A 24,203-nucleotide genomic window follows, 5' to 3' on the forward strand; every position below is an offset into this window, starting at 1 on the left:
TTATTTGTACATATAATTATTTGCTTGTTCTCTCTCTTAGATTGAGCTCCTCAAGAGCAGGTACAGTCTTCTTTGTACCAACTTACTTTGTATCAAAGAACAGGGCCTGGTACATAGTAAGTACTAAATAAATGTTTATTGACTGACTAGGTCAAATTTACTAGCAAAAAGAATTCTTAATGGTAGAAAGCAATATGTGCAAAAACAACCTTCTCAGCCTTTAGTTTCTTAAGGTAAGAAATTGTTATTTTTGAGTCAATATTAATAATAAATACTTAGCGAAAATTATATTGTACTTTGTTGGTATTGGATTCATATCTTAGTATATTCTCACAGTTTTCATCAAATCTTTGAGAAAGTGTGAATCATTTTTGGATCAAAGAATTGCATTTTAAAATACCATAGACTGATGGCATGCTTCTTTAATTGAAACTTGAGAAAATCCTTGCTGTTTTTACCTGTCCAGATTGTAGGAAGAATGATAAATTTCTTTTTTTAAAAAAATTTTTAATTAAAGCTTTTTATTTACAAAATATATGCATGGGTAATTTTTCAACATTGACCCTTGCAAACCCTTTTGTTCCATATTTTCCCCTCCTTCCTCCCACCCCTAGATGGCAGGTAGTTCATTGCATTAAATACATTAAATCCAATATATGTATACATATTTATACAATTATCTTGCTGTGCAAGGAAAATCAGATCAAGAAGGAAGAAAAAACTGGGAAAGAAAACAAAATGCTAGCAAACAACAACAGAAAGAGTGAGAATGCTATGTTATGCTCCACACTTGGTTCCCACTGTCCTCTCTCTGGGTGTAGATGGTTCTCTTCATCATTGAACAAGTGGAACTGGTTTTAAGAGAGCAACATCCATCAGAATTGATCATTGTATAATCTTCTTGTTGCCATGTCCAATGATCTCCTGGTTCTGCTCATTTCACTTAGCATCAGTTCATGTAAATCTCTCCAGGCTTCTCTGAAATGATCCTGCTTATCGTTTCTTACAGAACGATAATATTCCATAACATTTATATACCATAATTTTTATTCAGCCATTCGCCAACTGATGGGCATCCATTCAGTTTTCAGTTTCTAGCCACTACAAAAAGGACTGCCACAAACATTTTTGTACATATGGGTCCCTTTCCTTCCTTTAAGATTTCTTTGGGATATAAGCCCAGTAGAAGAAACATTGCTGGATCAAAGGGTATGCACATTTTGATAACCCTTTTGGCATAGTTCTAAATTGCTCTCCAGAATGGTTGGATCAGTTCATAATTCCATCAACAGTGTACCAGTGACCCAGTTTTCCCACATCCCCTCCAACATTCCTCTTTAAAATGATAGATTTCCAATTCCAATGTAGCACTAATGGGTTGAACCAGCTGCACCTGGCAAAAGAACTCTGGGAGATGACTGAACCACTACATACAATTCCCAATCTCTCTATTTTTGTCCGCCTGCATTTTTGATTTCCTTCACAGGCTAATTGTATACTATTTCAAAGTCCGATTCTTTTTGTACAGCAAAACAACTGTTTGGACATGTATACATATATTGTATTTAATTTATACTTTAACATATTTAGCATGTATTGGTCAATCTGCCATCTGGGGAGGGGAAAAGGAGGGGAAAATTGGAACAAGGGGTTTGGCAATTGTCAATTAAAATTAAGCATGCATATATCTGGTAAATAAAAACTATAAAATAGTTATAGTTATCATTTTATAAGAGAAAAAAATGGATTAGCCATACATAATCAGGTGAGCATAAATTTAACTTTCTGTTGCATAATATGCCACTTTGAATTTGTTTCAGTGTCTAGGGTTTCATTTTTTTCTATAGACTTAGCAGGAATGTTAACTGTACTTTATTGAATATTGACATGTGTTCAATACAAAATGGAGTAAGACACCTATCTATATCTTATCTCAACTTGTATGAAAATTTTTTTTCCTTTAGATATCTGAGGTAGAGCTTAGTAGATATAAAACTATTTCTTTTTCTCAAACTCCAGAGTTTGGCTTTAACTTTTCCATTTTCTCGATAAATGTTAAGTTCATTAATGAAACACTTGAAGTGTTTGTTAGGTGTTTCAGTAACTTAGTATAATTTGTGTCACTTTGTTGCTTGATTCAAGAAATGTTACTACCACTGATATTAGTTAATAAATGAGAGGGAAAAAAACAAAAACAAAAAAAAACACATTTACCTGTGCAGTTCTATTTCTAAATTTTTTTTCCCCTTCAAATTGATTTAGCCCCTTCTCTAGCTCCCATTGTTTAAAAATAAAAGCAATTGCTTTTTTCTAACTGAATATAAAAGAAAAATGTACTTGGGCAATATGAAAACAACTGCTTGCCACTTAAAAGATCTAGATACATATAAAAACAACTCCTGTGTTTTAACAAAATATATGTCTCCATCTCCTTTTCCAAATGACAAAATACTTGGAATTTGAATGGAAATTTTCAAAGGTGTATATTAAGACTTAATTTTTAAAGTCAATGGTCCTGTCAATAGTATCTTCCTCTGTCTATTTATGTGTACTACATACAACACAAGGACATTAAATATAAAAACCTGCTATTATGGAGCAAAGAGTAATAGCATTAGTGTGGGCAACTTATGCTTATTAGATAATGTTCAACTATTATGTGCAATTTAAAGAAGCTGAAAAGTATGTAAATTTTGACACCACAATTTTTAGCTAAAAATGTCAGTTTTATGGCAATTTGTAGTATGTATTCAGTCTTGCAGAACTTCATCTTCTGCCACCTCATCTCTAATATAAACTGCTTTTAAAACACATTAATACATTGTTACTGGGATACTTTTCTCTAATAGTACCAAGCAAGAAACAGATCAATACTCTTAATATAGTAAGGACAATTTCATTACCATGAAAACCTGTTCAAGGCAGCCAGATGCTGAACAAAGAGCAAGGCTTTCATCAGATTTATTCCAAACATGTCTCCATTCCTCAGGGATAAATATTTTGGCTTGATGGGCAAAAAAATAATGAAATATAAAATAAGAATTAAGAAATTTTACAGTGAAATTATGAGATATTCAGTTAAGTGAATACCTTTTCACCTAAAGAGTATTTATCATTTATCATTGTACCAGTATGCTTCCAAAATGCAATAGAAAACCAGACAATGAATAGGCATGGTACCCTGATAGAGGTTTGACCTGTGGATGAAAGATGATGAAAGGGGAAGAAAGGAGGGAAAGTGGCAGAAAATACCCTGACAATATGGAGGATTGTTTTGTTTTTGTTTTTATTATTTTTTTTTCTTAGTGGAAATTGACCTATCTTAGTGTATAAATGCCTAAATTAATTGCTTTAGATTATTTCAGTAAAGTATCTGGTTTAGAGAGAACCACATCTTTGATATTTACTTATAAAGTACATTTAATGGACATGTTCCAACAGTTCATAAATCAGGATGCGTATTACACTATATTGTTTTTGGGGCTTTGCATACAATGGGTCTGCTATTAATGGTAGATCTTACTGGCTTTCAGTTTTTCAGTTTTAGCATAATGAAAGTTCCTGCCAAAGGAATCTTACCCAAAAGGATTTTATTACTATTAGACATTACATGATGTTTGAAAAAAAAATCCTAATAAAATTTTATTATTTGCTTTCTTTATGGGGAATCCAGTGTCCTTGAGAACACAGACCTAAAATAAAGTTGTTACATATTGTAGAAAGATTGTGTTGTTATGGCAACTGAAATGGGAAAAATGAAAGCAGCACTGAATAGCTGTATCTCGTTGTCATAGCAACCATAGTTGTGAAAATGATTAAAGCTAGTCCTGAAAGGATATATTACACTTTTAGGCCATTGGAAATAGAGTAAGATAAGACAAGGGGTTAATTTTAGATGAAAGTTAGACTAGTCAAGTACTACATGATATGTTTAATGAATAATTATGCATTCATTATCTCTTAGACCATGGTAATGTAAAGAAAAGACAAGTTATCACCTTATATTAACTTGTGGCAAATAATTTTTTTTCTTCTGAAACAAATTTAGGAAGAAATAAAGGTCTCAAAACAAATTCTCTGCTAATGAAAATTCTTTTTTAAAAAAGCAATAACATCTTTCTTTCCCTACTCTACTTCCTAGTGCACATATATATAGATACATGTAACACTTCATTTTCATTCCTTTACTGCCCTGCTCCATCCCCTTCTCTGATATCATTTTATTCAAATGTTGAACGTCAACATCAAAATGTAATATCTTGGCATTTGTAATACAGCATTATAATTACAATAGGAACATATTGGTACAATGATAAATGATAAATACTCTTTAGGTGAAAAGGTATTCACTTAACTGAATATCTCATAATTTCACTGTAAAATTTCTTAATTCTTATTTTATATTTCATTATTTTTTTGCCCATCAAGCCAAAATATTTATCCCTGAGGAATGGAGACATGTTTGGAATAAATCTGATGAAAGCCTTGCTCTTTGTTCAGCATCTGGCTGCCTTGAACAGGTTTTCATGGTAATGAAATTGTCCTTACTATATTAAGAGTATTGATCTGTTTCTTGCTTGGTACTATTAGAGAAAAGTATCCCAGTAACAATGTATTAATGTGTTTTAAAAGCAGTTTATATTAGAGATGAGGTGGCAGAAGATGAAGTTCTGCAAGACTGAATACATACTACAAATTGCCATAAAACTGACATTTTTAGCTAAAAATTGTGGTGTCAAAATTTACATACTTTTCAGCTTCTTTAAATTGCACATAATAGTTGAACATTATCTAATAAGCATAAGTTGCCCACACTAATGCTATTACTCTTTGCTCCATAATAGCAGGTTTTTATATTTAATGTCCTTGTGTTGTATGTAGTACACATAAATAGACAGAGGAAGATACTATTGACAGGACCATTGACTTTAAAAATTAAGTCTTAATATACACCTTTGAAAATTTCCATTCAAATTCCAAGTATTTTGTCATTTGGAAAAGGAGATGGAGACATATATTTTGTTAAAACACAGGAGTTGTTTTTATATGTATCTAGATCTTTTAAGTGGCAAGCAGTTGTTTTTATATTGCCCAAGTACATTTTTCTTTTATATTCAGTTAGAAAAAAGCAATTGCTTTTATTTTTAAACAATGGGAGCTAGAGAAGGGGCTAAATCAATTTGAAGGGGAAAAAAAATTTAGAAATAGAACTGCACAGGTAAATGTGTTTTTTTTTGTTTTTGTTTTTTTCCCTCTCATTTATTAACTAATATCAGTGGTAGTAACATTTCTTGAATCAAGCAACAAAGTGACACAAATTATACTAAGTTACTGAAACACCTAACAAACACTTCAAGTGTTTCATTAATGAACTTAACATTTATCGAGAAAATGGAAAAGTTAAAGCCAATCCTTAAGTTTTTATGTTTCTAGGTATTTTTAATGCACGATAGCATAATATATAGATCAATACCTCCCTGCCTTCTCCTTTACATAAGAGCAGAATTATTAAACCTGAGTTATAAACTTTGTACCAAAATTTTACATTGAGAATTAGGATGTGCTGATTTCTAGAGTAGTGCCTAAAAATAGACAGTGTGCTTGAAGTAGTAACAATTAAAACTTATCACTATTAAATAATTAACTTGCTTAAGAAAATATAAAGAAAAAAAATCTCACTCTTGCTTTCATTATTTGTCACATTTTGCTTTTTTTTTTTTTTTCCAGAAACATTCATTTTGGATGTTGTAAGGAATGTGTAATTTCATTAGTAGTGTTCTGAGAGAAAGATAAAAATTTTTCATCTGTTCTTAGTAATAACCACATCATTTCAGAAAATACCTTCCCAATATTTCAAGTAGCAGGCTGACATTAAATTTACTTTCAAGCTAAATTTTTTAAAATAGGAGAAGCTAGTGTTCATTTCTATTGGTTACTAGGGAACCTTGATACTTGCTCTCTTGGAACAGGAGTTTATTTCATATTTTTAATTGCCATTCATTTGATATTTTATAAACATGCAAACCAGCTGAACTGTATTGCACCAAGGAAGACTATAATGTGAACAGTGTTAGTTTATATACTTTTTTTTTTTTTACTGTGCAAAATAATAAATGTTTGTTAAATGTAATGGAAATAATTTAATTGCTACAAAAGTATTACTGAGTTCCAAAGAATGTTAGAATCATTTTAGTACCTAAAATTATTTGATATTAAGATTTCTTTTGATGAACAGAATTTCTTGGTATTGCTGTTTTCTTAATATTTCTCATGACCTCTTGTTAGATGAGACCATTTTGTTCTCTCATTCCATTTCATCTGTGAGGGGTAGTATGCTTCCAAAATGCAATAGAAAAGCCTTTTTCTATGTCCTTAAACAAATTTGCCACATGGGTTCTTTTTTGCTTCTGAAATATTTATGTTTGTACTCATAAATGTCAAGAGTTCTTATCCCTGATCATTATACACTTCAACAACAATATTATATATGAGGATGTATTCTGATGGAAATGGATATCTTCAACATAGAGAAGAGCTAATCCAATTCCAATTGATCAATGATGGACAGAATCATCTACACCCAGAGAAGGAACACTGGGAAATGAATGTAAACTGTTAGCATTTTTTGTTTTTCTCCCCAGGTTATTTTTATCTTCTGAATCCAATTCTTCCTTTGCAACAACAACAACAACAACAACAAAATTCAGTTCTGCACATATATATTGTACCTAAGATATACTATAACATATTTAATATGTATGGGAATGCCTGCCATCTAGGGGAAGAGGTGGAGAGAAGGAGGGGAAAAATTCGGAACAGAAGAGAGTACAAGGGATAATGCTGTAAAAAATTACCTATGCATATGTACTGTCAAAAAATGTTATAATTATAAAAGTAATAAAAAAAATTTAAAAAGAGTTCTTATCCCTTACATGATAAGAAAGCCTTTTTTTTTTACTATGTAGATTATTGACATAATAAGAACTTCATGTTTTATAGCAACTGCTAAGAACATGAAAATCCTATGTGAGAAAAAAATTCATTTTAAAATCCCTTTGTAAAATGGAAACTTATTTTTTGCTTCTTGCTTCTCTGTTGGCTCCAAATACATGAAACAACAGTTTCTTGAATTAACTATTGTGATTATTTTATAATTTTTTGCTCATATTGAATACTGTTAAAATAAGTATTACTACATTAAAAAATTGCTGTTTTGTATAACCAAATGACTTCCAGGCTCAGCTAGAACAAATTTATACAGAAAGTTGTACACTTCTTGGAATACATTTGCAATGGGATTTAATTGTATTAGATTGGACAAAATTTTAGTACAAGTAAGAATTTTAAAAGTCATTTCAGAGAATGTTTAGGAGATATAGTAGGCAAAGCTTATCCTTTTAGCATTTTTTTCTATTCTTGTTACATGGCAAAAGCTTTTTAAAATAGAGAAGAAAGTATATTGTGGATAAATTTCCATTATATTTTGTATTTGTGTTAAAATATTAAGCATTTAGAAATCAGGGGTTAGTATTTTTTGAAGTATTCAGAAATTGATAAATGAAGCATTTTTACTGTCTTTCTGCAGTGGATTACAAAAATACCTTTACTGAGTTTTGAACTGTTAACTCACTGTTCTATTGTGTGTTTATGGTAATCGTTTCTGATTTTGTAAACTGAGTTTGATTTAGAAGGGTTTTTTTAAGCATCATACATAATACTTCATATAAACCTAGTACCTAGGTTTAGTGTAGTCATAACCAAGTGTTAGCTAATAGTGAATATCTCTTTAAAAATTTGACTTTTTTCATTAAATACTAAAACAAGACAAAAATACTTTATAATACCACCAGTAACTGCTAATTTATCTTTTAGTTTTAGTACATCCAAACAAATGAAAAAGCAACCCAAATCTTAGCATTCACAAATATGAAGGAAATAGTTACCTAATGTCAATATCAAATTGTATTACAGAGATGGTCATCCCTTATAATGTATTTATCTTTTGCCAATGACTTCTGACATCTTTTGTTTTCAATACTAAAGTTGAATACCAAAAAATACATTGATGGAAAATTATAGAAAAGTCTTAATTTGCTTTGGGTCATTTTAGTCTCTTTGGTAAATTTATAATTAGGAAGGCCTTTCAGGGCTGTGTTGTGGTCTCACAGATACACGACTATTCTATATCTGGTAAATCAAGATTCATATGTTAGCACAGGGTTTTTGTTTTGTTTTTTTAAGCATATTATTTACACAATTCACTGGAATGGCTCCTTTGGAAGTTGGGTGGCTCTCTTATGTAATTATGTACTTAGTTACTTTTGCTATACTGAGCAGTAGAAATTCAAGGAAGAATAATTTACTGCTTATGCATAGTTATTAGAATTTTAAAGCACTTGTTTGTTCAAAATTCCAGTTTATTCAGGATATTGTTTGAGTAACTACATTTTTAATAAACAATAATGAATGAAATTTATTTTTATTGGTGGCCAAGTTGGAATTTTAACAATTCTAAATAAGCATTGGTGACTACTTCTTGGTATTTAAAGGTTTTCTTTCTTTCCAAGTTTTGTGGCAATCTTGCATTATATAGAGGGGGGAGAAAGCCTCAATTTTAAATACCATTTTGAACAATCACATTTTTTACACATAAAAAATTTGTAGGTGACTTCTTTGAAGAGCAATATTCACTTATGATACATAAAATCTAATATGTATATATATTTAATATATGTTGCATCCAAAATGTCAATACTAAAATGAATTTTGCAGATTTAGTAATAATGTCATTTGCCCCAGTCAGGACTGATTAAATAAAATATCTCTTCCTCTCTTCCTAACTTCCCTCAAACCAAATTGCCATTTCCCAAGGCCAAATTGGAATCTAAGATGACTGCCTCTTGTACCTGGGGCAGACTGAATGCTAAGGTCGAGAAGACTGGATAAAACAGATGGTGTTTAGTCTTTGACCTTTTCTTCCTTTAAGGGACTGGAAACAATTAGAAATTTCTAGTAGAGTAGATTTCAAAGCTCTTGGAGGGAAAATTAAGGAGAAATGAAAAAAGTACCTTGGATGATATGCTAGAAGTATAAGGAAAATTAAGCCTTCCAAAAATGTAACTCAACATTCTACCTAATTTCACTTACTTTATATAGCATGCAACTGTGCATTTTTCTTTGTTCTTTAAATGGCAACCTTCTTTAATTTTTTCCCCATAAACTAAACTCAGTGAATTTATTTTGTAAATAATCCTGAAGACCTTTTCTGTGATTTCATTTGCAAATCAGGGTTATTTGCAGTAATTTATTTGGACTTAGTCTTATCTTGGTTACCATAACAACTGCTTATAAAACAATTTGTTTTCATTAAAGTGTCTACATTTTTGGCCCAATTAAGGCATAAGTCACTGGCATTTGTTCACCAGTTTTACGTCTTAAAAGCCAGCTGTAGGAATTTACAAAGCAAGAACTCCACAGCCAATTTATTTTCCCTAAGACTGACCTTTCAAGCCTTGTTGTTTGTCTTTTGTTCTTGAAGAGAACTATGACATCAGGGAGGTGATGCCATGACATGCAAGTGAATTGAATTTAAGTGGACAAGGTCACAAGCTTCACTTTCTCTTCTAGAGCCATTTGTGTCCAGTGGCAAGATATAGTTCTGGGTAATTGGAGCTGACTCCAGATGAAGTAGGAGACTTTGGCCTTTTTAAGCTGAGGTTTTTAACAGGTCCCAGTTTGACCAAGGCAATACCCAATCAGTGATTAAGGCAAGATTAAGAAATAAGATAGAGAATGATCTCTTTTATCTAATTTTTAAAAATCAATCTTGGAGGGGAAGATCCAGAAATTAGCTCTGTAAGCAAGAGTGATATAATTGAATTCAACTATTACAGGAACTTGATTAAAGCATTTAAACATTTCACATCCAAATTTCATAGTACTCTATCGAAATGAGTTTGCCTTCATTCATATGTTGTTACTTATTTTATCTTTAGGTCTTTCCTTCCAAGGATCTTAGGATAAAAGATCTAGAGTTGGAAAAGATCTTACAGGTTATTTAGGCCAACCTTTTAATTTGATAGATAAAGGACCTGTGACCCAGACAGGTCATATAAATAGTAATGGTAGAGGAAGAATTTGAATTCAGGGCCTTTAGCTTTCATGTTCCATACCCGTTCCCTTGTACCATGCTGTTTATTACTTAATCTCTTATCTTTAGTAGAAACTGTATAATCAAAGATTCTGTATGATGAGCACCTAACTCAATTCAATCTTGATTGATGTAGAGTATAATACTAGATATTGAATAAATAAAGTTGAAAAATTATATAGTTGTTGCCCTCAAAAAGCTTGTTGTAGCATAGATTACAGATGGCAGAATAGCAAGAAGCAGTGTGATCTCCTATCCATAACTGCTCTAAGCCTAGAAAATGTATCAGACCACATTTTTTCTGGGGAAATCCAGAAGTCGTCACAATGAAACCTTTCTCTTACCCAGATTGATATAAGGAGACAGACTTCTGTTGACATTGGGAACTGGGTTTGGAATAAGAACATTACTATATAGAACTAGAGTTAGAATGTAATGGACTTATAGATACCCAGAAAAACTAAGGATAAAATGAATTTTTAATGAAAAAGAACTTCCAAGCATTCCTGATGAAAAAACAGAGCTGTGTAGAAACTTTTAAGGTTCAAAGGAGTGAAAAACATAAAAAGGTAAACATGTATAAATAGTACTAATTGAATAGTATTAAACAAGAATAAACTGTTGACATTTTAATAGAGGGAGATAGTACATGTGATCCTTTTGAACACTCAAGGATCATAAAGGGAATACAATTAGACAAGCCCTGAGAGTAGTTCTATTATATCTTAATGATCTCCCCCCAAGTATTTAAAGTTTTCCATTTCAAATTCTTTTCCTTCCTCCAATCCCTCCCTCACCTATTGAGAAAGCAAGCAATATTATATCAGTTGAAATCATGCAAAACATATTTCCATATTAGCCATATTGTACCAAAAAGTTTTTTTAAAAAAGTGAAAAAATTATACTTCATTTTGTATTGAGTGTTCATTAGTTCTCTCTCTGGAGTTAGAGAGCATTTTTTTTTGTCAGGAATTGTCTTGGAATTGTCTTGGCTCATTGTACTCATTTTAGAATAGTTTATACTTTCACAAATATTGCTGTTACTTTGTGTGACTCTGGTTTTGCTCACTTCACTCTGTATCAATTCATGCAGGTCTTCCCAATTTTTTCTGAAACCGTTCATTTTGTCATTTCTCATAGAATAATAGAATTCCATCCCAATCATATACCACAACTTGTTGGGCATCCCCTTAATTTCCAATTCTTTACCTCCAGAAAAATATTCTATATTTTTATAGATATAAGTATTTTGATGATATTAAGAATGGAAAGAGGAGAAGAGGAAGAGTAAAAATGAAAATTAGGGGAAGGTATTTCACAAACAGTTGTAGTACAAATGAGGAAGGGGTTAAGGAGATCACTTGACTTCAGCCTCATTCATCTGAACTAGCTGAAAGAAGAATGTGCACACATAGTACAGAAAAACATTTCATTCAATAGAGAAAAGAGAAGAAGTGGGGGAGGTGAATTAGTGGAAGAGAATATTAAAGGAAGGAAAAAACAGACACAAATTTACAAAAATATTCTTAGCTGTCATAGGTGGCAAAGAATGGGAATCTGAGAAAGTATCCTTAATTGGGGAACTGTTGAACAAATTATGATATCTAAATGTGATGGGATACTATTGTGTTACAAGAAATGATGAAGGGAGTGATTTCACAGAAACTTGGGAAGACATAATTTGATGTTGAGTGAAGTGAATAGAATCATGAAAACAATTTATACAATGATAGCAATATGGCAAATAGAAACAACTTTGAAAGATTTAGGAATTTTTAACAATGTAATGATGAACCATGATTCCAGAGGTCTAATAATGAAGCATGCTACCTACCTACTTCCTGATGGAAAAGTAAAGAACTAGAATGGACATGGACAATGTGGAAATTTGTTTTGCTTCATTATAGCAATTTTTTTTTTTTTTTTTGTCTGTTGGAGGAGTTGGAATAAGAGGGTAAGAAGGCAGAGTTTTGCAGATTTAAAAAAAATATGTTTTTTACAGAAGAGAGAAATGAGCAGAACCAAAAGAACATTATATATAGTAATAGCAGTATTGTTTTAAGAACAACTTTGAGCAACCATTCTATTGTGATTTTATATATATATATATATATATATATATATATATATATATATATATATATATATATATACACACACACTCAAATTAACCTCAAATAATCCTGTGAAAGAAAATGTTGTTTTTAATCCAGAAAGGAATATTGCTGTGGTGTAGGAAATGGTGTAGTTGATTTAGAAAAACATGGAAAGATTTGGATTATGAATGAACAAAAGGAAAACACACACACACACACACACACACACACACACACACAAAAGGTAAAAATAGTATTCTTTGATCTATATTCAGACTCCCATCAATTCTTTCTCTGAATGTGGATAGTATTTTCTGTCATGATTTCTTATGAATTTTCTTGGATTATTGTATTAGTGAGAAGAAGTAAGTCATAAACAGTTGATCATCACATAGTGTTGCAGTTACTATGTACAGTGTTTTCCTGGTTCTGTAAATCCTTAATTCATGTAAATCTTTACAGGTTTTTCTGAAATCAGTTTGCTTATCATTTCTTAAAACATGATAATATTCCTCTATTCATATACCACAATTTGTTCAGCTATTCCCCAATTCATGAGCATCCCCTTAATATCTAGTTTTCTTTGGAAATACAAAAACAGCTGCTACAAATATTTCTGTACATGTAGATCTTTCCCCTTTTTTTGTTCTCTTTTGATACAGACCTAGTAATGATATTTCTATATCAAAAGGTATGCACAATTTGATTGCCCTTTAAGCATAGTTTCAAATTGCTTTTTTAGAATGGTCGAATAGGTTCACAATGCCATAAACAATGCATCAATATCTCAATTTTCCCATATGCTCTCCAACATTTATCATTTTCTCTTATATTTATTTGACATTTTAAAGAAAGGATCTCAAAACCAACTTGTCCAAAACAGAACTTATCCCTGCTTACCCCATATCTATCACTTTCTGAATTTCCCTATTTCTGTCAAAGATACCATTATTCTTCGGGCACTCAGATTTCCCAGTCTGTCTTCATCTCTGAGGTGAGATGTCTTACATTCTCTCATCCTACATATCCAGTCAGTTGCCAGGTCTTGCCCATATTACCTCTACAGCATATCTCATACATTCCCTTTTCTTCACTCATAGGACTACTACCATAGTTCAGTTTCTTATCCTTTCTTACTTGGACTATTATAATTACCTCCTATTTGGTCTCCTTGCCTCACATGTCTCCTCTATCCATCCAATTGCCCAAGTGATTTTAAAACCTTGGTTTACTTTGATAATTTCCACTGACCTCCTTTTGCCTCTAGAAAAAAAAAGTGAAAACTTGACATTTAAAGTCCTTTACTATCTAGTTCCAAACTAATTTTCTTGTCTCCTTCAATGTCCCCTCACTCTATGGTCCAGCTACTAGCTTTTTTTGCTGCCTTCACATCTGTATTCCATCTCTTATCTCCATGTCTTTGCACAGATTTTCTTCCATGCTTGGTTTACCTTATAAAAGAAATGAAGCCAGAGACTTCAGACTCATCACCCTCAAATCCACTACTAGTTTAATCTTTCTTAAATATTTCATCATATCACTTCTCAGTTCGAGAAAACTTAGTGACGTTTTCCTACTGTTTTGAGCCTCAACCTCTCTCTGACTTTCAGGATTATTCCATAATATGTGTTTATTATTTTAGCCACTTTGTTCATTGTCTAACATTGTTACTTCTTTTATACCAGCCATTACTAATAGGCTGCTTCTAAAATCCTATAATACCGATAATTGATCCATAAGAATATATTACCTTCATTTTCTCCCCCCCCCTACCCTGAAATAGATTGTAAGTCTTTGAATATAGGAACCAAAACTTGTCATTTTAATTCACAGTGGATACATAGTACATAATAAACAAATATTTGTGGATTGAATTGTTTCTAGATAGAAAGAGCTTGCTGTTTGTTAGTAATCTTTTCAAAACCTCTTGTTATAATTTTCATGTTAATAATCCTGGGATTCCAGAAAGATTGTTCACTGAGATAACAATGACAATATCTTACAATGATATGATACCTTATATTTTTCAAGACATTTGAAAGTGTGCCTTACTTTATCTTCATGGTAGCTTTATGAAATAGGAAGTGTCATTTTTGAAATAAATGAAAATCTGTAAGAGAGAATCATTAAATTTGCATAGGTGCATTCTAAATATATCCTGTGGTTTATTAAGTAGTTCCACTGGCCTAAATTTTATTTATTCTGGTTCATGGCTTCTGAATACATAAACTCTCATGCATTACTTTTTAAAACAAATGTTGATTTTATAACTTATATTACTTTTGGATGTTGGCTCAGCAGGGACCAGCTAACATTTTGGTAGTTTTCTTATAGTAAATACAAAATAAAGACAACCCTTGGCTGTCAGGATTCTCTAAGAAGAATAAAGAGGATTTATGACATATACTTCATTCAGTCTAGATGGGAGGGTATAATTGAGATGTGATTGCTTTGAAAATTAATTCTTGCACATGAACTTGATGGGCACTAACTAGTATTCTCATTGAAGCAACAAAGGCTGTCTCTTCTCTGATTATCAAAGATGAGAGAATATAGGTACATGGATTTTTTTTAAGTGCCAAATTTTAAAAACAGAAAACTTCTTAGGAGACAACTTTTGTTTAAAAAAATTTAATAGAAGTTTTGGTCTAATTTTGAAAAGCAAAGTTGATTGAAATTAAAATGGTGGCAAAATGTCTTGACTTGTGATGTGGGAATCCATTCAGTTATCCATATTTGAATTTTACAATGCTAGATTTTTTTTTTTTTTTAGTGAAGTATTTTCATTTTTATCATGTTTTACTTAAGAGAAAAACTTAGTGAACACATAATATTAAGTTGTTTTTCATTTCAGTAGCTCTTGGTACTATATGTGTAAATTACTTAGATCAGGGCTTAAACTTTTTTCCATTTTGCAACTCCTTTTCACTTAACAAAATTTTATGTGACCTGAGCTCAAATCTGAGCTGAGATGTTTCTGGCAGCACACATGCATTCTTAGTGCATAGTACACTTGTTGAAGTCACATGATGCAACACAGGCAAGTTCTGCCAGAAATACCTCAGATTTGTTATGCATTTGGTTTTGAGTTAATTTTTGGTTACTTCCAAACTTTTTATTGTTGCCAAATTTTTTGCCGCCCCCCTCCACATTGTTACATGACCTTATATGGGGCCTGACCCACACTTTTAGAAGCATTAACTGATTTTTTTTTTAAAGAATTAGGGATTTAAGGATACAATACAATTCAAAATAAGGATTTAAGGGTACAAATTACAATCTTTTGCAACTCATATTTGTTGTCCTCCCATAATTTTCCACAGCTGTGCAACATAATGGGGACCTTCCCTTGAGTTTCTTGATATTTGGTTATCATTGTAGCACCCTTGCTTTCATTACATTGTTAATTCAGCTTCTTTTCTAGTCATCCATTTCTTTGATAAGAAATGCCTATCTTGTACAATTTATCATTGATAATATGCCACAGCCTACTTACCCTTATAAAGTACAACTTGCATCTCACCTTGCAGCTTTAATTCTTTGGAGATTCTAGTGTCTATGCTTCATGGAAATTTAGCATTACTGAAAAATTATTTTTATTAAAAAGAAAGGCCTTTATTTCAAGAAGAAATGTAGGTCCTTAAGAGCATATACAGTTTATCAAATATCAGCTACTTAACTCTCCTTTTCAGTTTTGAATTCCATTTCACTGCTTGTCTTTAGTATTAGCCCAAGAAACAAATAATGACAAATCAGTTTCATGAATTTAAAAAGCATAAGATTAAATTTAGAGGTTTTTGATGGTGACCAAGAATTGGGATTTCTGAGAGTGGTAATGGCAAATCACCATAAATTACCTTTTGAGAGGCGGGGAAGCTAATTTTTAAAAAAATATATTTTATTGATTTTTTTAAAATATCGCTTTCATTACCTTTCTCTTTTTTCCCCCCTCTTCCAACATGTTTTTCCTTATAAAATATTTTTTTTAAGGAGGAAAAAAAGCTTCAGCAAAACTGCCATTAATCATCATAATTTCTTATGCAGAATAGTGACATAATGAAAAGATGCTTGAGAAAGATAATGCTAATTGTGTCCCAAATAAGATTTACAGACACTTAAAAAAGTTTAGCCTAACAATCCATACAGGAAAAACCAGGAGGATGAGCTGTTCTGTCTTTGATTTGCACTTGGGTGGACAGCCCATTGAATTTTTGTCCATCAGTGCAAATGTGTTGAACAGACACTTGCAAGTACACAGTGTCCTGCGTTGAATTAAGAGAAAGAAAGTAGGCTGGATTACATTTGAGAAATTTTACAGTATCTTCATTTACTCCAGTCTTATCTCTGAAACAAAAATTTAACAGGTGACATCACTGTTCCAAGTGCTGTCATCTCCAAACAATTAACCTCATGGACCTCATGAGGCAGTGAAGAAACTATGATAGATGTTAGTAAGTTCCAGTTTAGGATTTTAATATAGAAGTGAAAGAAATTTTAGAAACCATCTATTTCAATCATTATATAGATAAGGAAATGAAACTAAATGAATTGAAAAAAGGGTCAGATAGGCAGAAAAACAGAAGAGCCAATATTCAAACTAAGGGCCTCCAACAAATTCAGCAGTCTTTCTGATATACCAATCTGCCTTTAACCCAGGAGTTACATGCAAAAAGTAGCATAAAAGATGTCATTAGAAAAATATAAGACTGGAAAAAAAGGCTGCAATGTGGCCTTTTAGATAAAGTTGTTCTCAGGAAGAACTGAGCTCAAGTCTGCCTCAAACACATACTGGCTGTTTACTTTTTTCTTAACTTCTTGGTACCCATAGAAAATTCTCCAAGACAGGCATATTATAGAGTAAGTATTTATACTGGTAAAAGAAATCATCATCAGCCATCTTAGTATATTGATGAAATCACAGGTCTACTTCATCATGTTATCTCCAGGAATAGCCAGAATAAGGGCTAACATATGGATAGTCCATGTGCTGCACTGATACCCTTAAATGTTAGACAGAAATTTAGAAGAAGGGCTCATAACCTTGTTTGTGTCATTGATCCCTTTGGCAGTCTGGTGATGCCTATGAAAAGTAAAATAAAATATATATAGGAAACTTTGTGTAAATAGTTATCAAATATTTAAGGTCATACACCTTACTTAAAGAATATCTGACCCAAGAGAAGGTCTCTACGCTGTTAAGCTCTGTGGAATATTCTTAAAATGACTTGGATGAGATAAATAGGATGAATGGATTGCAATTTTCACAACTGGAAGAAGTATCCACATGTAGGAGATCATAGATCCTTTGATGATATTCTGGCTATAAATATATATATATATATATATATATATATATATATATATATATATATATATATATAGGATAGATTGAGGCAGGACTAGAGGCAAGGAAATTAACTAATGGTTCAGTGATTAAGATTGCTGCTGTCTGATAAATGTTTTGTTATTCTTTAAAATATAGGGAGCCTTGATTCCCAGAGATTGATGGCCAAATATTGTAATGGCAATATTACAAAATATACCTGATTTTGAATTCACATTTCATTGCTTACTGACTTTGTGACCATAAAAAAAAGTCTTCTTGACTCAGTTGTTTAATCTATAAAATAAAGATAGTACCACCTTTCCAGCTCTGAGATTATTAATTCTGTAATTGTTAAAGAGAAACTTAGGGAATTCTCATCAGTTAAGTATCCCTTTTCTTCCTAACAGTATATAAGACACTGTTAAATGGTGTGGGTCATATATTACATTTTATTTTCTAATATTAATAATATTAGTTTAATAATATGTAATGTAAACCTACAGTTTTAAGAATTTTTGTTTAATATAAAAACACTGTCATCATTTTAAATCTTTGAAAATTCCAAATATCATTTAGCATTATTTATGATTTATGTTTTTTTTTTTAAAGAAATGTTTTCATGTTTCATACACATGATAGCCAGATATTTAGCTTTTACTCTAATCAAACACAAATAATAGCAAGGTATTAAGGTTATCTTCTGAACAAAGATAACCTCTCATTAAATATTTTTGTGGTAAATTATGGAACTAAATGAACCATGTTAAGCATCACAGTAAAGGATTGAATGTTTTATAAATCTCTAACATAATAATTACATTAGCCTAGTAAAAAGTTTCCCTAGTTTTCCTGGACCATTTGGTGCTGAGAATACTCTGATACTTCTATTAGTATTTTACCTTCTTTTTAGTTAGGTTTTAAATACTAGGAACAGCATTGTGGGGGCTTTTTGTTGTTGTTTTTTCTTCTGTTTTAGTTGTTTCTTGGCCTCTTTGTGTTTTTGATCCATCTGGAAAGATGAAGAGGCAGCTGCTGTGGTAACGATGCATTTTGGTTAATGAATAGCAGAGTAACTAAACACATAAAACACATGCAAACTGTCAGTGAGTTAGTTAACTATCATTGCCCCCAAGGTTGTTATTATACTTTCCTTTTTCCTTTCCCTACCTTCTAAAAAGCCTCAGTTTACTGAAATGTTTATTTTCTCGTTTTTAATATTAAAATGCTCCCATGGATTGCCTCCACCACCACCACCACCATCCCTCCGCCCCTGCTTATTTTGCAGAATTGTTCACCTTGTAGTGCATTAGAGGTGATTGCCTGTGCATAGAGAAAGAGGGTTGATTAATTGGACAATATGTAATCTTCCTTTGAGCAAAGACATAGACAATGATGCAAAAACTTGATTAAATATTTAATTTTTGGACTAGGCCATCTTCTGTTCTCATCATCTTTCCCTCTTTCCTTTTTCCCTTTATCCCCCGTTTCCTCCCTTTGCTATTAAGGATCTTTTTGATTTTTCTCTTGGGGGGTAGACCAATTAGTATTACATATTTCTTGAAGATGTTTCTGTCCTGAAGGCCAGCTGTATTGACACAATTCAGCCATGCCTTTAAAGTTCCTGTAATCTGTGCCATCCTGTCTCATACTATCCCATCTCATAGTTGTCCTCTCTCTGCAGTGCTCTATGCCCAGGTCTCTGTGGCTGGGCTGCTCCAGCCTGGCGGACAGCATGCCTTCGCTGCGATGCCTGTATAACCCAGGGACTGGCGCACTCACAGCTTTCCAGGTACTTTCTCTGTCTCTGTGGGGGGGACGGGAGGGATGTACATGGGTGTGAGTGTGCCTCTCTCTTCGTTCACACTCTTTACTGACATTCATTTTATTCTTCTTCATATCTTAGGTATTTTTCATGTCATTTTATATGCTTCTTTAATGATCTTTTCATGTAGATCCAGATTTATGCAGTCCAAAACATTTTCATTCCATTTATTGAATATGATTGGTTTGCCAAAATTGACATTGACTTGGCAATTGTTTTTCAAATCTATTAAATGCAAAATATTGAAAAAGGAAGCTCAGCAAATAACTTCAACATATAATGTTTTCTCTGGACCTACATCAAGCCGGGTTATAGAATTTATCAGTTAATTACATGCAGTTGATTGAATAGCCATTTGTGTTTTTCTTATAACCATTGAAGGAATATAATATATTGAGTCTCCTGATTAATGGTATTATGCATTCCCATCTAAGACCACATGTTACTTACATTTTAGTTAATGGTTGCAAGTCCATGAAGATGGTATTAAACTTAAAATATTCTAGGTGGACTAATAGTGGTCTTAATGCATCCTAAAGGGGAAATTCCTTTCAGAGTTAAACCAATGCCAAGTTTCTGTGGAAGAAAGATGAAAAAGAAGAGTAGAGAAAGAGGCAGAGACCTTAGTTTTAATTTGATAGCTAACATTTATAATGTATATATGTATATGCCCAGGGACATTTGAGTGGTTTTCTTGACAAATAAAACTGTAATCTGTATCCTCCAGTTTTGGAGAAGGATTTTTAGTCAGCATTTGATTGCAATATATACTATAGAAATTGTTGTATTTTGCCAATCTATGGTATAATTGATCTTCAACTTTCAATATAAGATAGTAATATACAAAATATATTATGTCTAAATCCCAGATAAAGTGAGAAAAAAAACATTCTGAATGTGATTGATAGATTTTGCTTAATTATATAATCTGTGTAAGTACTAATAATTGTTGCTCCTGCTATTTTTGCAATGACAATTTTACAAGGTTCTCTTTGTTTTTTATAATTTAACATTAAAATAAATCTCTTTTGCTAATACTATTATTTTTTGTTATTGTTGTTATTTTGGAGTTGAGATTTTATTCAGGTAGGGAGCCCCTGGTTTGAGATAACTACCAAATATACTACCAATAATTTGCAGAATATTATCTTACAGAAGTTACCTGGAGCACTTTGAGTTGAGTGCCAAATACTGGCAGAGGCAAATTTTGAACTCAGGTTTTCCTGAAGCCATGGCTAGTCTTCTATTTATTGTGCTAGCAATGTTTCAGTATTAAGCATAGCTAGTTTTACTAATGATAACCAGAATTTAAACTTTAACTTTATATAGATTTATGTAATCATAAATTTTTTTAACCTAAAATATTTTGAGCTCAAAATACAAATAAAGGTATTGTTTGTATAGCACAGTATGCATGGTTTTATTGTCATCATCATTGTATTATATTGTAATTCTTATTTTATAAATGAAGAAACTGACCCACAAAGAGGTTAAATGACTTGTATAAGGTGATGTAATTAGTTGGTGATTGAGTTAGGTCCAGAACTCTGCTCTAAACAAATCTCCTTTGATATGGAACACCATGGCTATTTAATTTACAAAACAGGCTTTCTGTGAGGAGTCTCATATTAGTTTGAATATAGACTATACATTTTACACTTTTTTCTGATAAATTTGACATGAGTGTATCATGTGTGGCCTATGCTTTGTGTTTTGGGGGTTTTTAAATGTATGCCAATTTTTTTCCCCCATAGCTCTCCTTTTTGAAATGTGGCCTATTTTGGACCTATATGGTCCTTTAATCTCCCTATAGTACCTGTTTTAATGCTATGCATATAGTAAACATACTTAATAAACATTTGTTGATTGATTCACACAACCATGCTATAGAAACATTAAATATAATCATATCTAATTAAAAATATGAAACTTAATTACCAGAGGGAAAAAACTAACCTAAATTGGAAACTCATTTAGATATACAAAGGTATTTTAGAAGAAAAAAAATTGCATTGTTGAGTAGGGAACAACTCTAGATATATTCAGCAATATTGCTAGGGTTCTTAGTCTGCAAATTATTGGGTCAGGAGAAAGAGTGAGAGACAGTGAGAGGGGAAGAGCGAGAGAGAAAAGAAGGGACGAAAGGAGGGAAAGAAAATACACATCTGACATTTTACTACTTTACTTTTATTAATGCTTCTGGTGTGATAAAATTGCAGCCTATGTACAGTGCTTTATGCAGAGTGAGTGTTCAGTAAAAAAAAGTGTTTATTTTATTCATCTCCTTTCAATAAATGCTACTTACTTTCATAAGCTGGATGGTATTTTTTAGATAACTCTCTGTATCACCAAGGTCTCTTATTTTTATGATGATGAGGTAGAGTAATAGAAAAATATGTTTGAAATAATAATTTTCATTTTTAAAAATGAGGCTGATACTTAAGGATTACATAGGAGACAGAGTTGTTTTTTTCCCCATTCCTTTTCCTTCTTTTAGGAAACAGGAAGCATCCTAGAAGATTTTTAAAACTTTTCACTATAGCAGCAGAAATTTGGGAGATCATTTAATCATTATCAGTTTGTCTGGTTATATGTGGGTATGTGTGGATATATATTAGTAAATATATACATACATGCATACATACACACTTATATAGGGGTGTGTGTGTGTGTGTGTGTGTGTGTGTGTGTGTGTGTGTGTCCAGAAAACCCAGGCAGGAATGACAAAATCAGAATGTTAAGTTTGTTTAATTACTGAACTAAATGACCTTTTAATAAAAATTCCAAAAAATAACCTGAAGATTATATGGTTGGGTCCAATTTAGGCATGCTTTCATTTTCTTTTCTCTGTCTTAGTGATTTCTTGTTTTGAATTATATTTTGGAGAATTGTTTTCATCTCCCCAGCAAATAATAGCTATTTCATCATATATAGAGTATTAAATAGGAGTTAAACAGTAGAAATAAGCAGCTCAAGTGGTGAAACACCTGAGGAATTACAAAGATAAATTCTTTTTTCCTTGGAAGATAAAATTCCAGAAGAATTTATTTTAACACTTAAGGATATAAATAGATATGCTGTTTTAGATAGCATGAAATGGTAGTAAACTTTAGTAGAATTTTGGACTATAAGAAACATTTGCTGTCTTTGAATTAACTTTAGTCATACAACAATAGTCAGACTTGTAAGGGATGGAATGAATTCAGGAGAATTTCAAAATGTTGGTAAATATATGCAGTCTTGATAAGCATGAAGTGAAATGTTAAAACAGTAATGCTATAAAAATTCAACATTGTTATACTTGAGATCAAGAAACGTAGACATAAAAATTTGGGAATTTTTATTGTTTAGTTATAGATAAATAACAAAGGCGTTATTAATATAAGATTCCAATCCTTATACATTATTATAGTGAAAATTATTTTGACAAGATTTACCAAGCGTAGTTTTATCATAATCAATGCGATAGACTTTCAAGGCAACAAAATAGTATTGTTCAGTTTTGTGAAGTTTGCTGGAATTTAACCTGTATTTGTAGTCTCTTTAGGTAAAGACCCCTGTGGCCACATATTAACTTAGAAAACTACATTTTAACATTATCTATATTCTCTTGTATTTTTATTTATTTTATCAGATATTCTCAGTTATATTTTATTTGGAGGCTGCTACACTCAGACCTACATACCTATAGGACAAGTGTTTGACATTTTTGACATAAAGTATGTAAAAAAAGGAATAATACAAAATAAATCTGGAAAAGTAGTTAGGAATCAGATGGTAGAAGAATTTAAATACCAGGCTGAGGAGTTTATATTTTATCTTTAAAACAGTAGAGAAACACTTAAGGTTTTGGCCAGAATTTGTACCAACTTCAACTCAAAGCCTCACATTTGTATACGTACGTACACACACACACACACACACACACACACACACAAAACAATGGGGGGTAAAAAGTGCAGATGGCACTTTTTTATATGTGCAGATGTCTATTCTCATAAAAAGGTTATGATAATGTCATATTGTTCCAGAGATTAGAAATTGGCATGGATGGGAGAAAGATTTATAAGATTCCTTGATTTCATGGTTTATTCATCCCATACAGATATTGACCAAAATTTACATGTGTGTGTGTGTGTGTGTGTGTGTGTGTGTGTGTGTGTGTGTGTGTGTGTGCACGCGCACACAAGTGTATTGCCAAATCATTTAGGTTAATTTCTTCTTCTACTTGTTTTTTAATGCATTAAAGTGGCCAAATTACTTCATTTTTATTAATGTGATTCCTTTGTTCATTAATACTTGTATGTATTTGCTACATAATATTGAATCTTATAACTGAAAATTATTCTAATTGTTATTTGATAATTGAGTCTAAAAGAAAGCATATACTGTAAAGAAAATCTTTTTCTTGATTTGTGATCTTGGATTTCCTGGTTTATTGGAGGTTTCATCCTCAGGAGTGTTGGGAGAGTTGGGAGAGATAGAGACTGGGTAACTGAAGACAATCAAGAGAACCCTCAGAAAACTCAGGATACAATCCTGTCTCTAGCTTTGGAGCTCTGTGATACTGGACAAATCATGCAACTTCTCTGAACCTTAGTTTCCTATTCAGCAAAGTGGAGATGACCATGTCTGCCTTTGCTATCTTGCAAGAATTGTTATGAGAATAAAATGAGAATAATGTGTGTAAACTGGCAAAGAATTTTTATATCCAGTGTTTCTGATAAAAACCTTGTTTCTAAAACATATAGAAAATTGACTCATATTTCTAAGAATACAAGCCATTCCCCAATAGACAAACTGGCAAAG

At 31.9% G+C, this 24,203-nt stretch overlaps 1 protein-coding gene across 13 annotated transcripts in view; it reads left to right on the forward strand.

Moving 5' to 3' along the window:
• Window positions 1–24,203, forward strand: part of BTRC (beta-transducin repeat containing E3 ubiquitin protein ligase) — a 182,248-nt gene that overhangs the window by 36,134 nt on the left and 121,911 nt on the right. For 7 of the 13 annotated variants that reach the window (XM_074295375.1, XM_074295368.1, XM_074295372.1 and 4 more), the window contains one exon: window positions 19,254–19,361. The exons of the other annotated variants lie outside the window; for them this stretch is intronic. In XM_074295375.1, coding sequence (XP_074151476.1) covers window positions 19,260–19,361 — 102 coding nt within the window. In that variant the 5' untranslated portion in view covers window positions 19,254–19,259. The remainder of the gene's footprint in view (window positions 1–19,253; window positions 19,362–24,203) is intronic. 13 annotated transcript variants of the gene reach the window in all.

This window comes from Sminthopsis crassicaudata, chromosome 2, assembly GCF_048593235.1.
Source record: "Sminthopsis crassicaudata isolate SCR6 chromosome 2, ASM4859323v1, whole genome shotgun sequence".
NCBI lineage: Eukaryota > Metazoa > Chordata > Mammalia > Dasyuromorphia > Dasyuridae > Sminthopsis > Sminthopsis crassicaudata.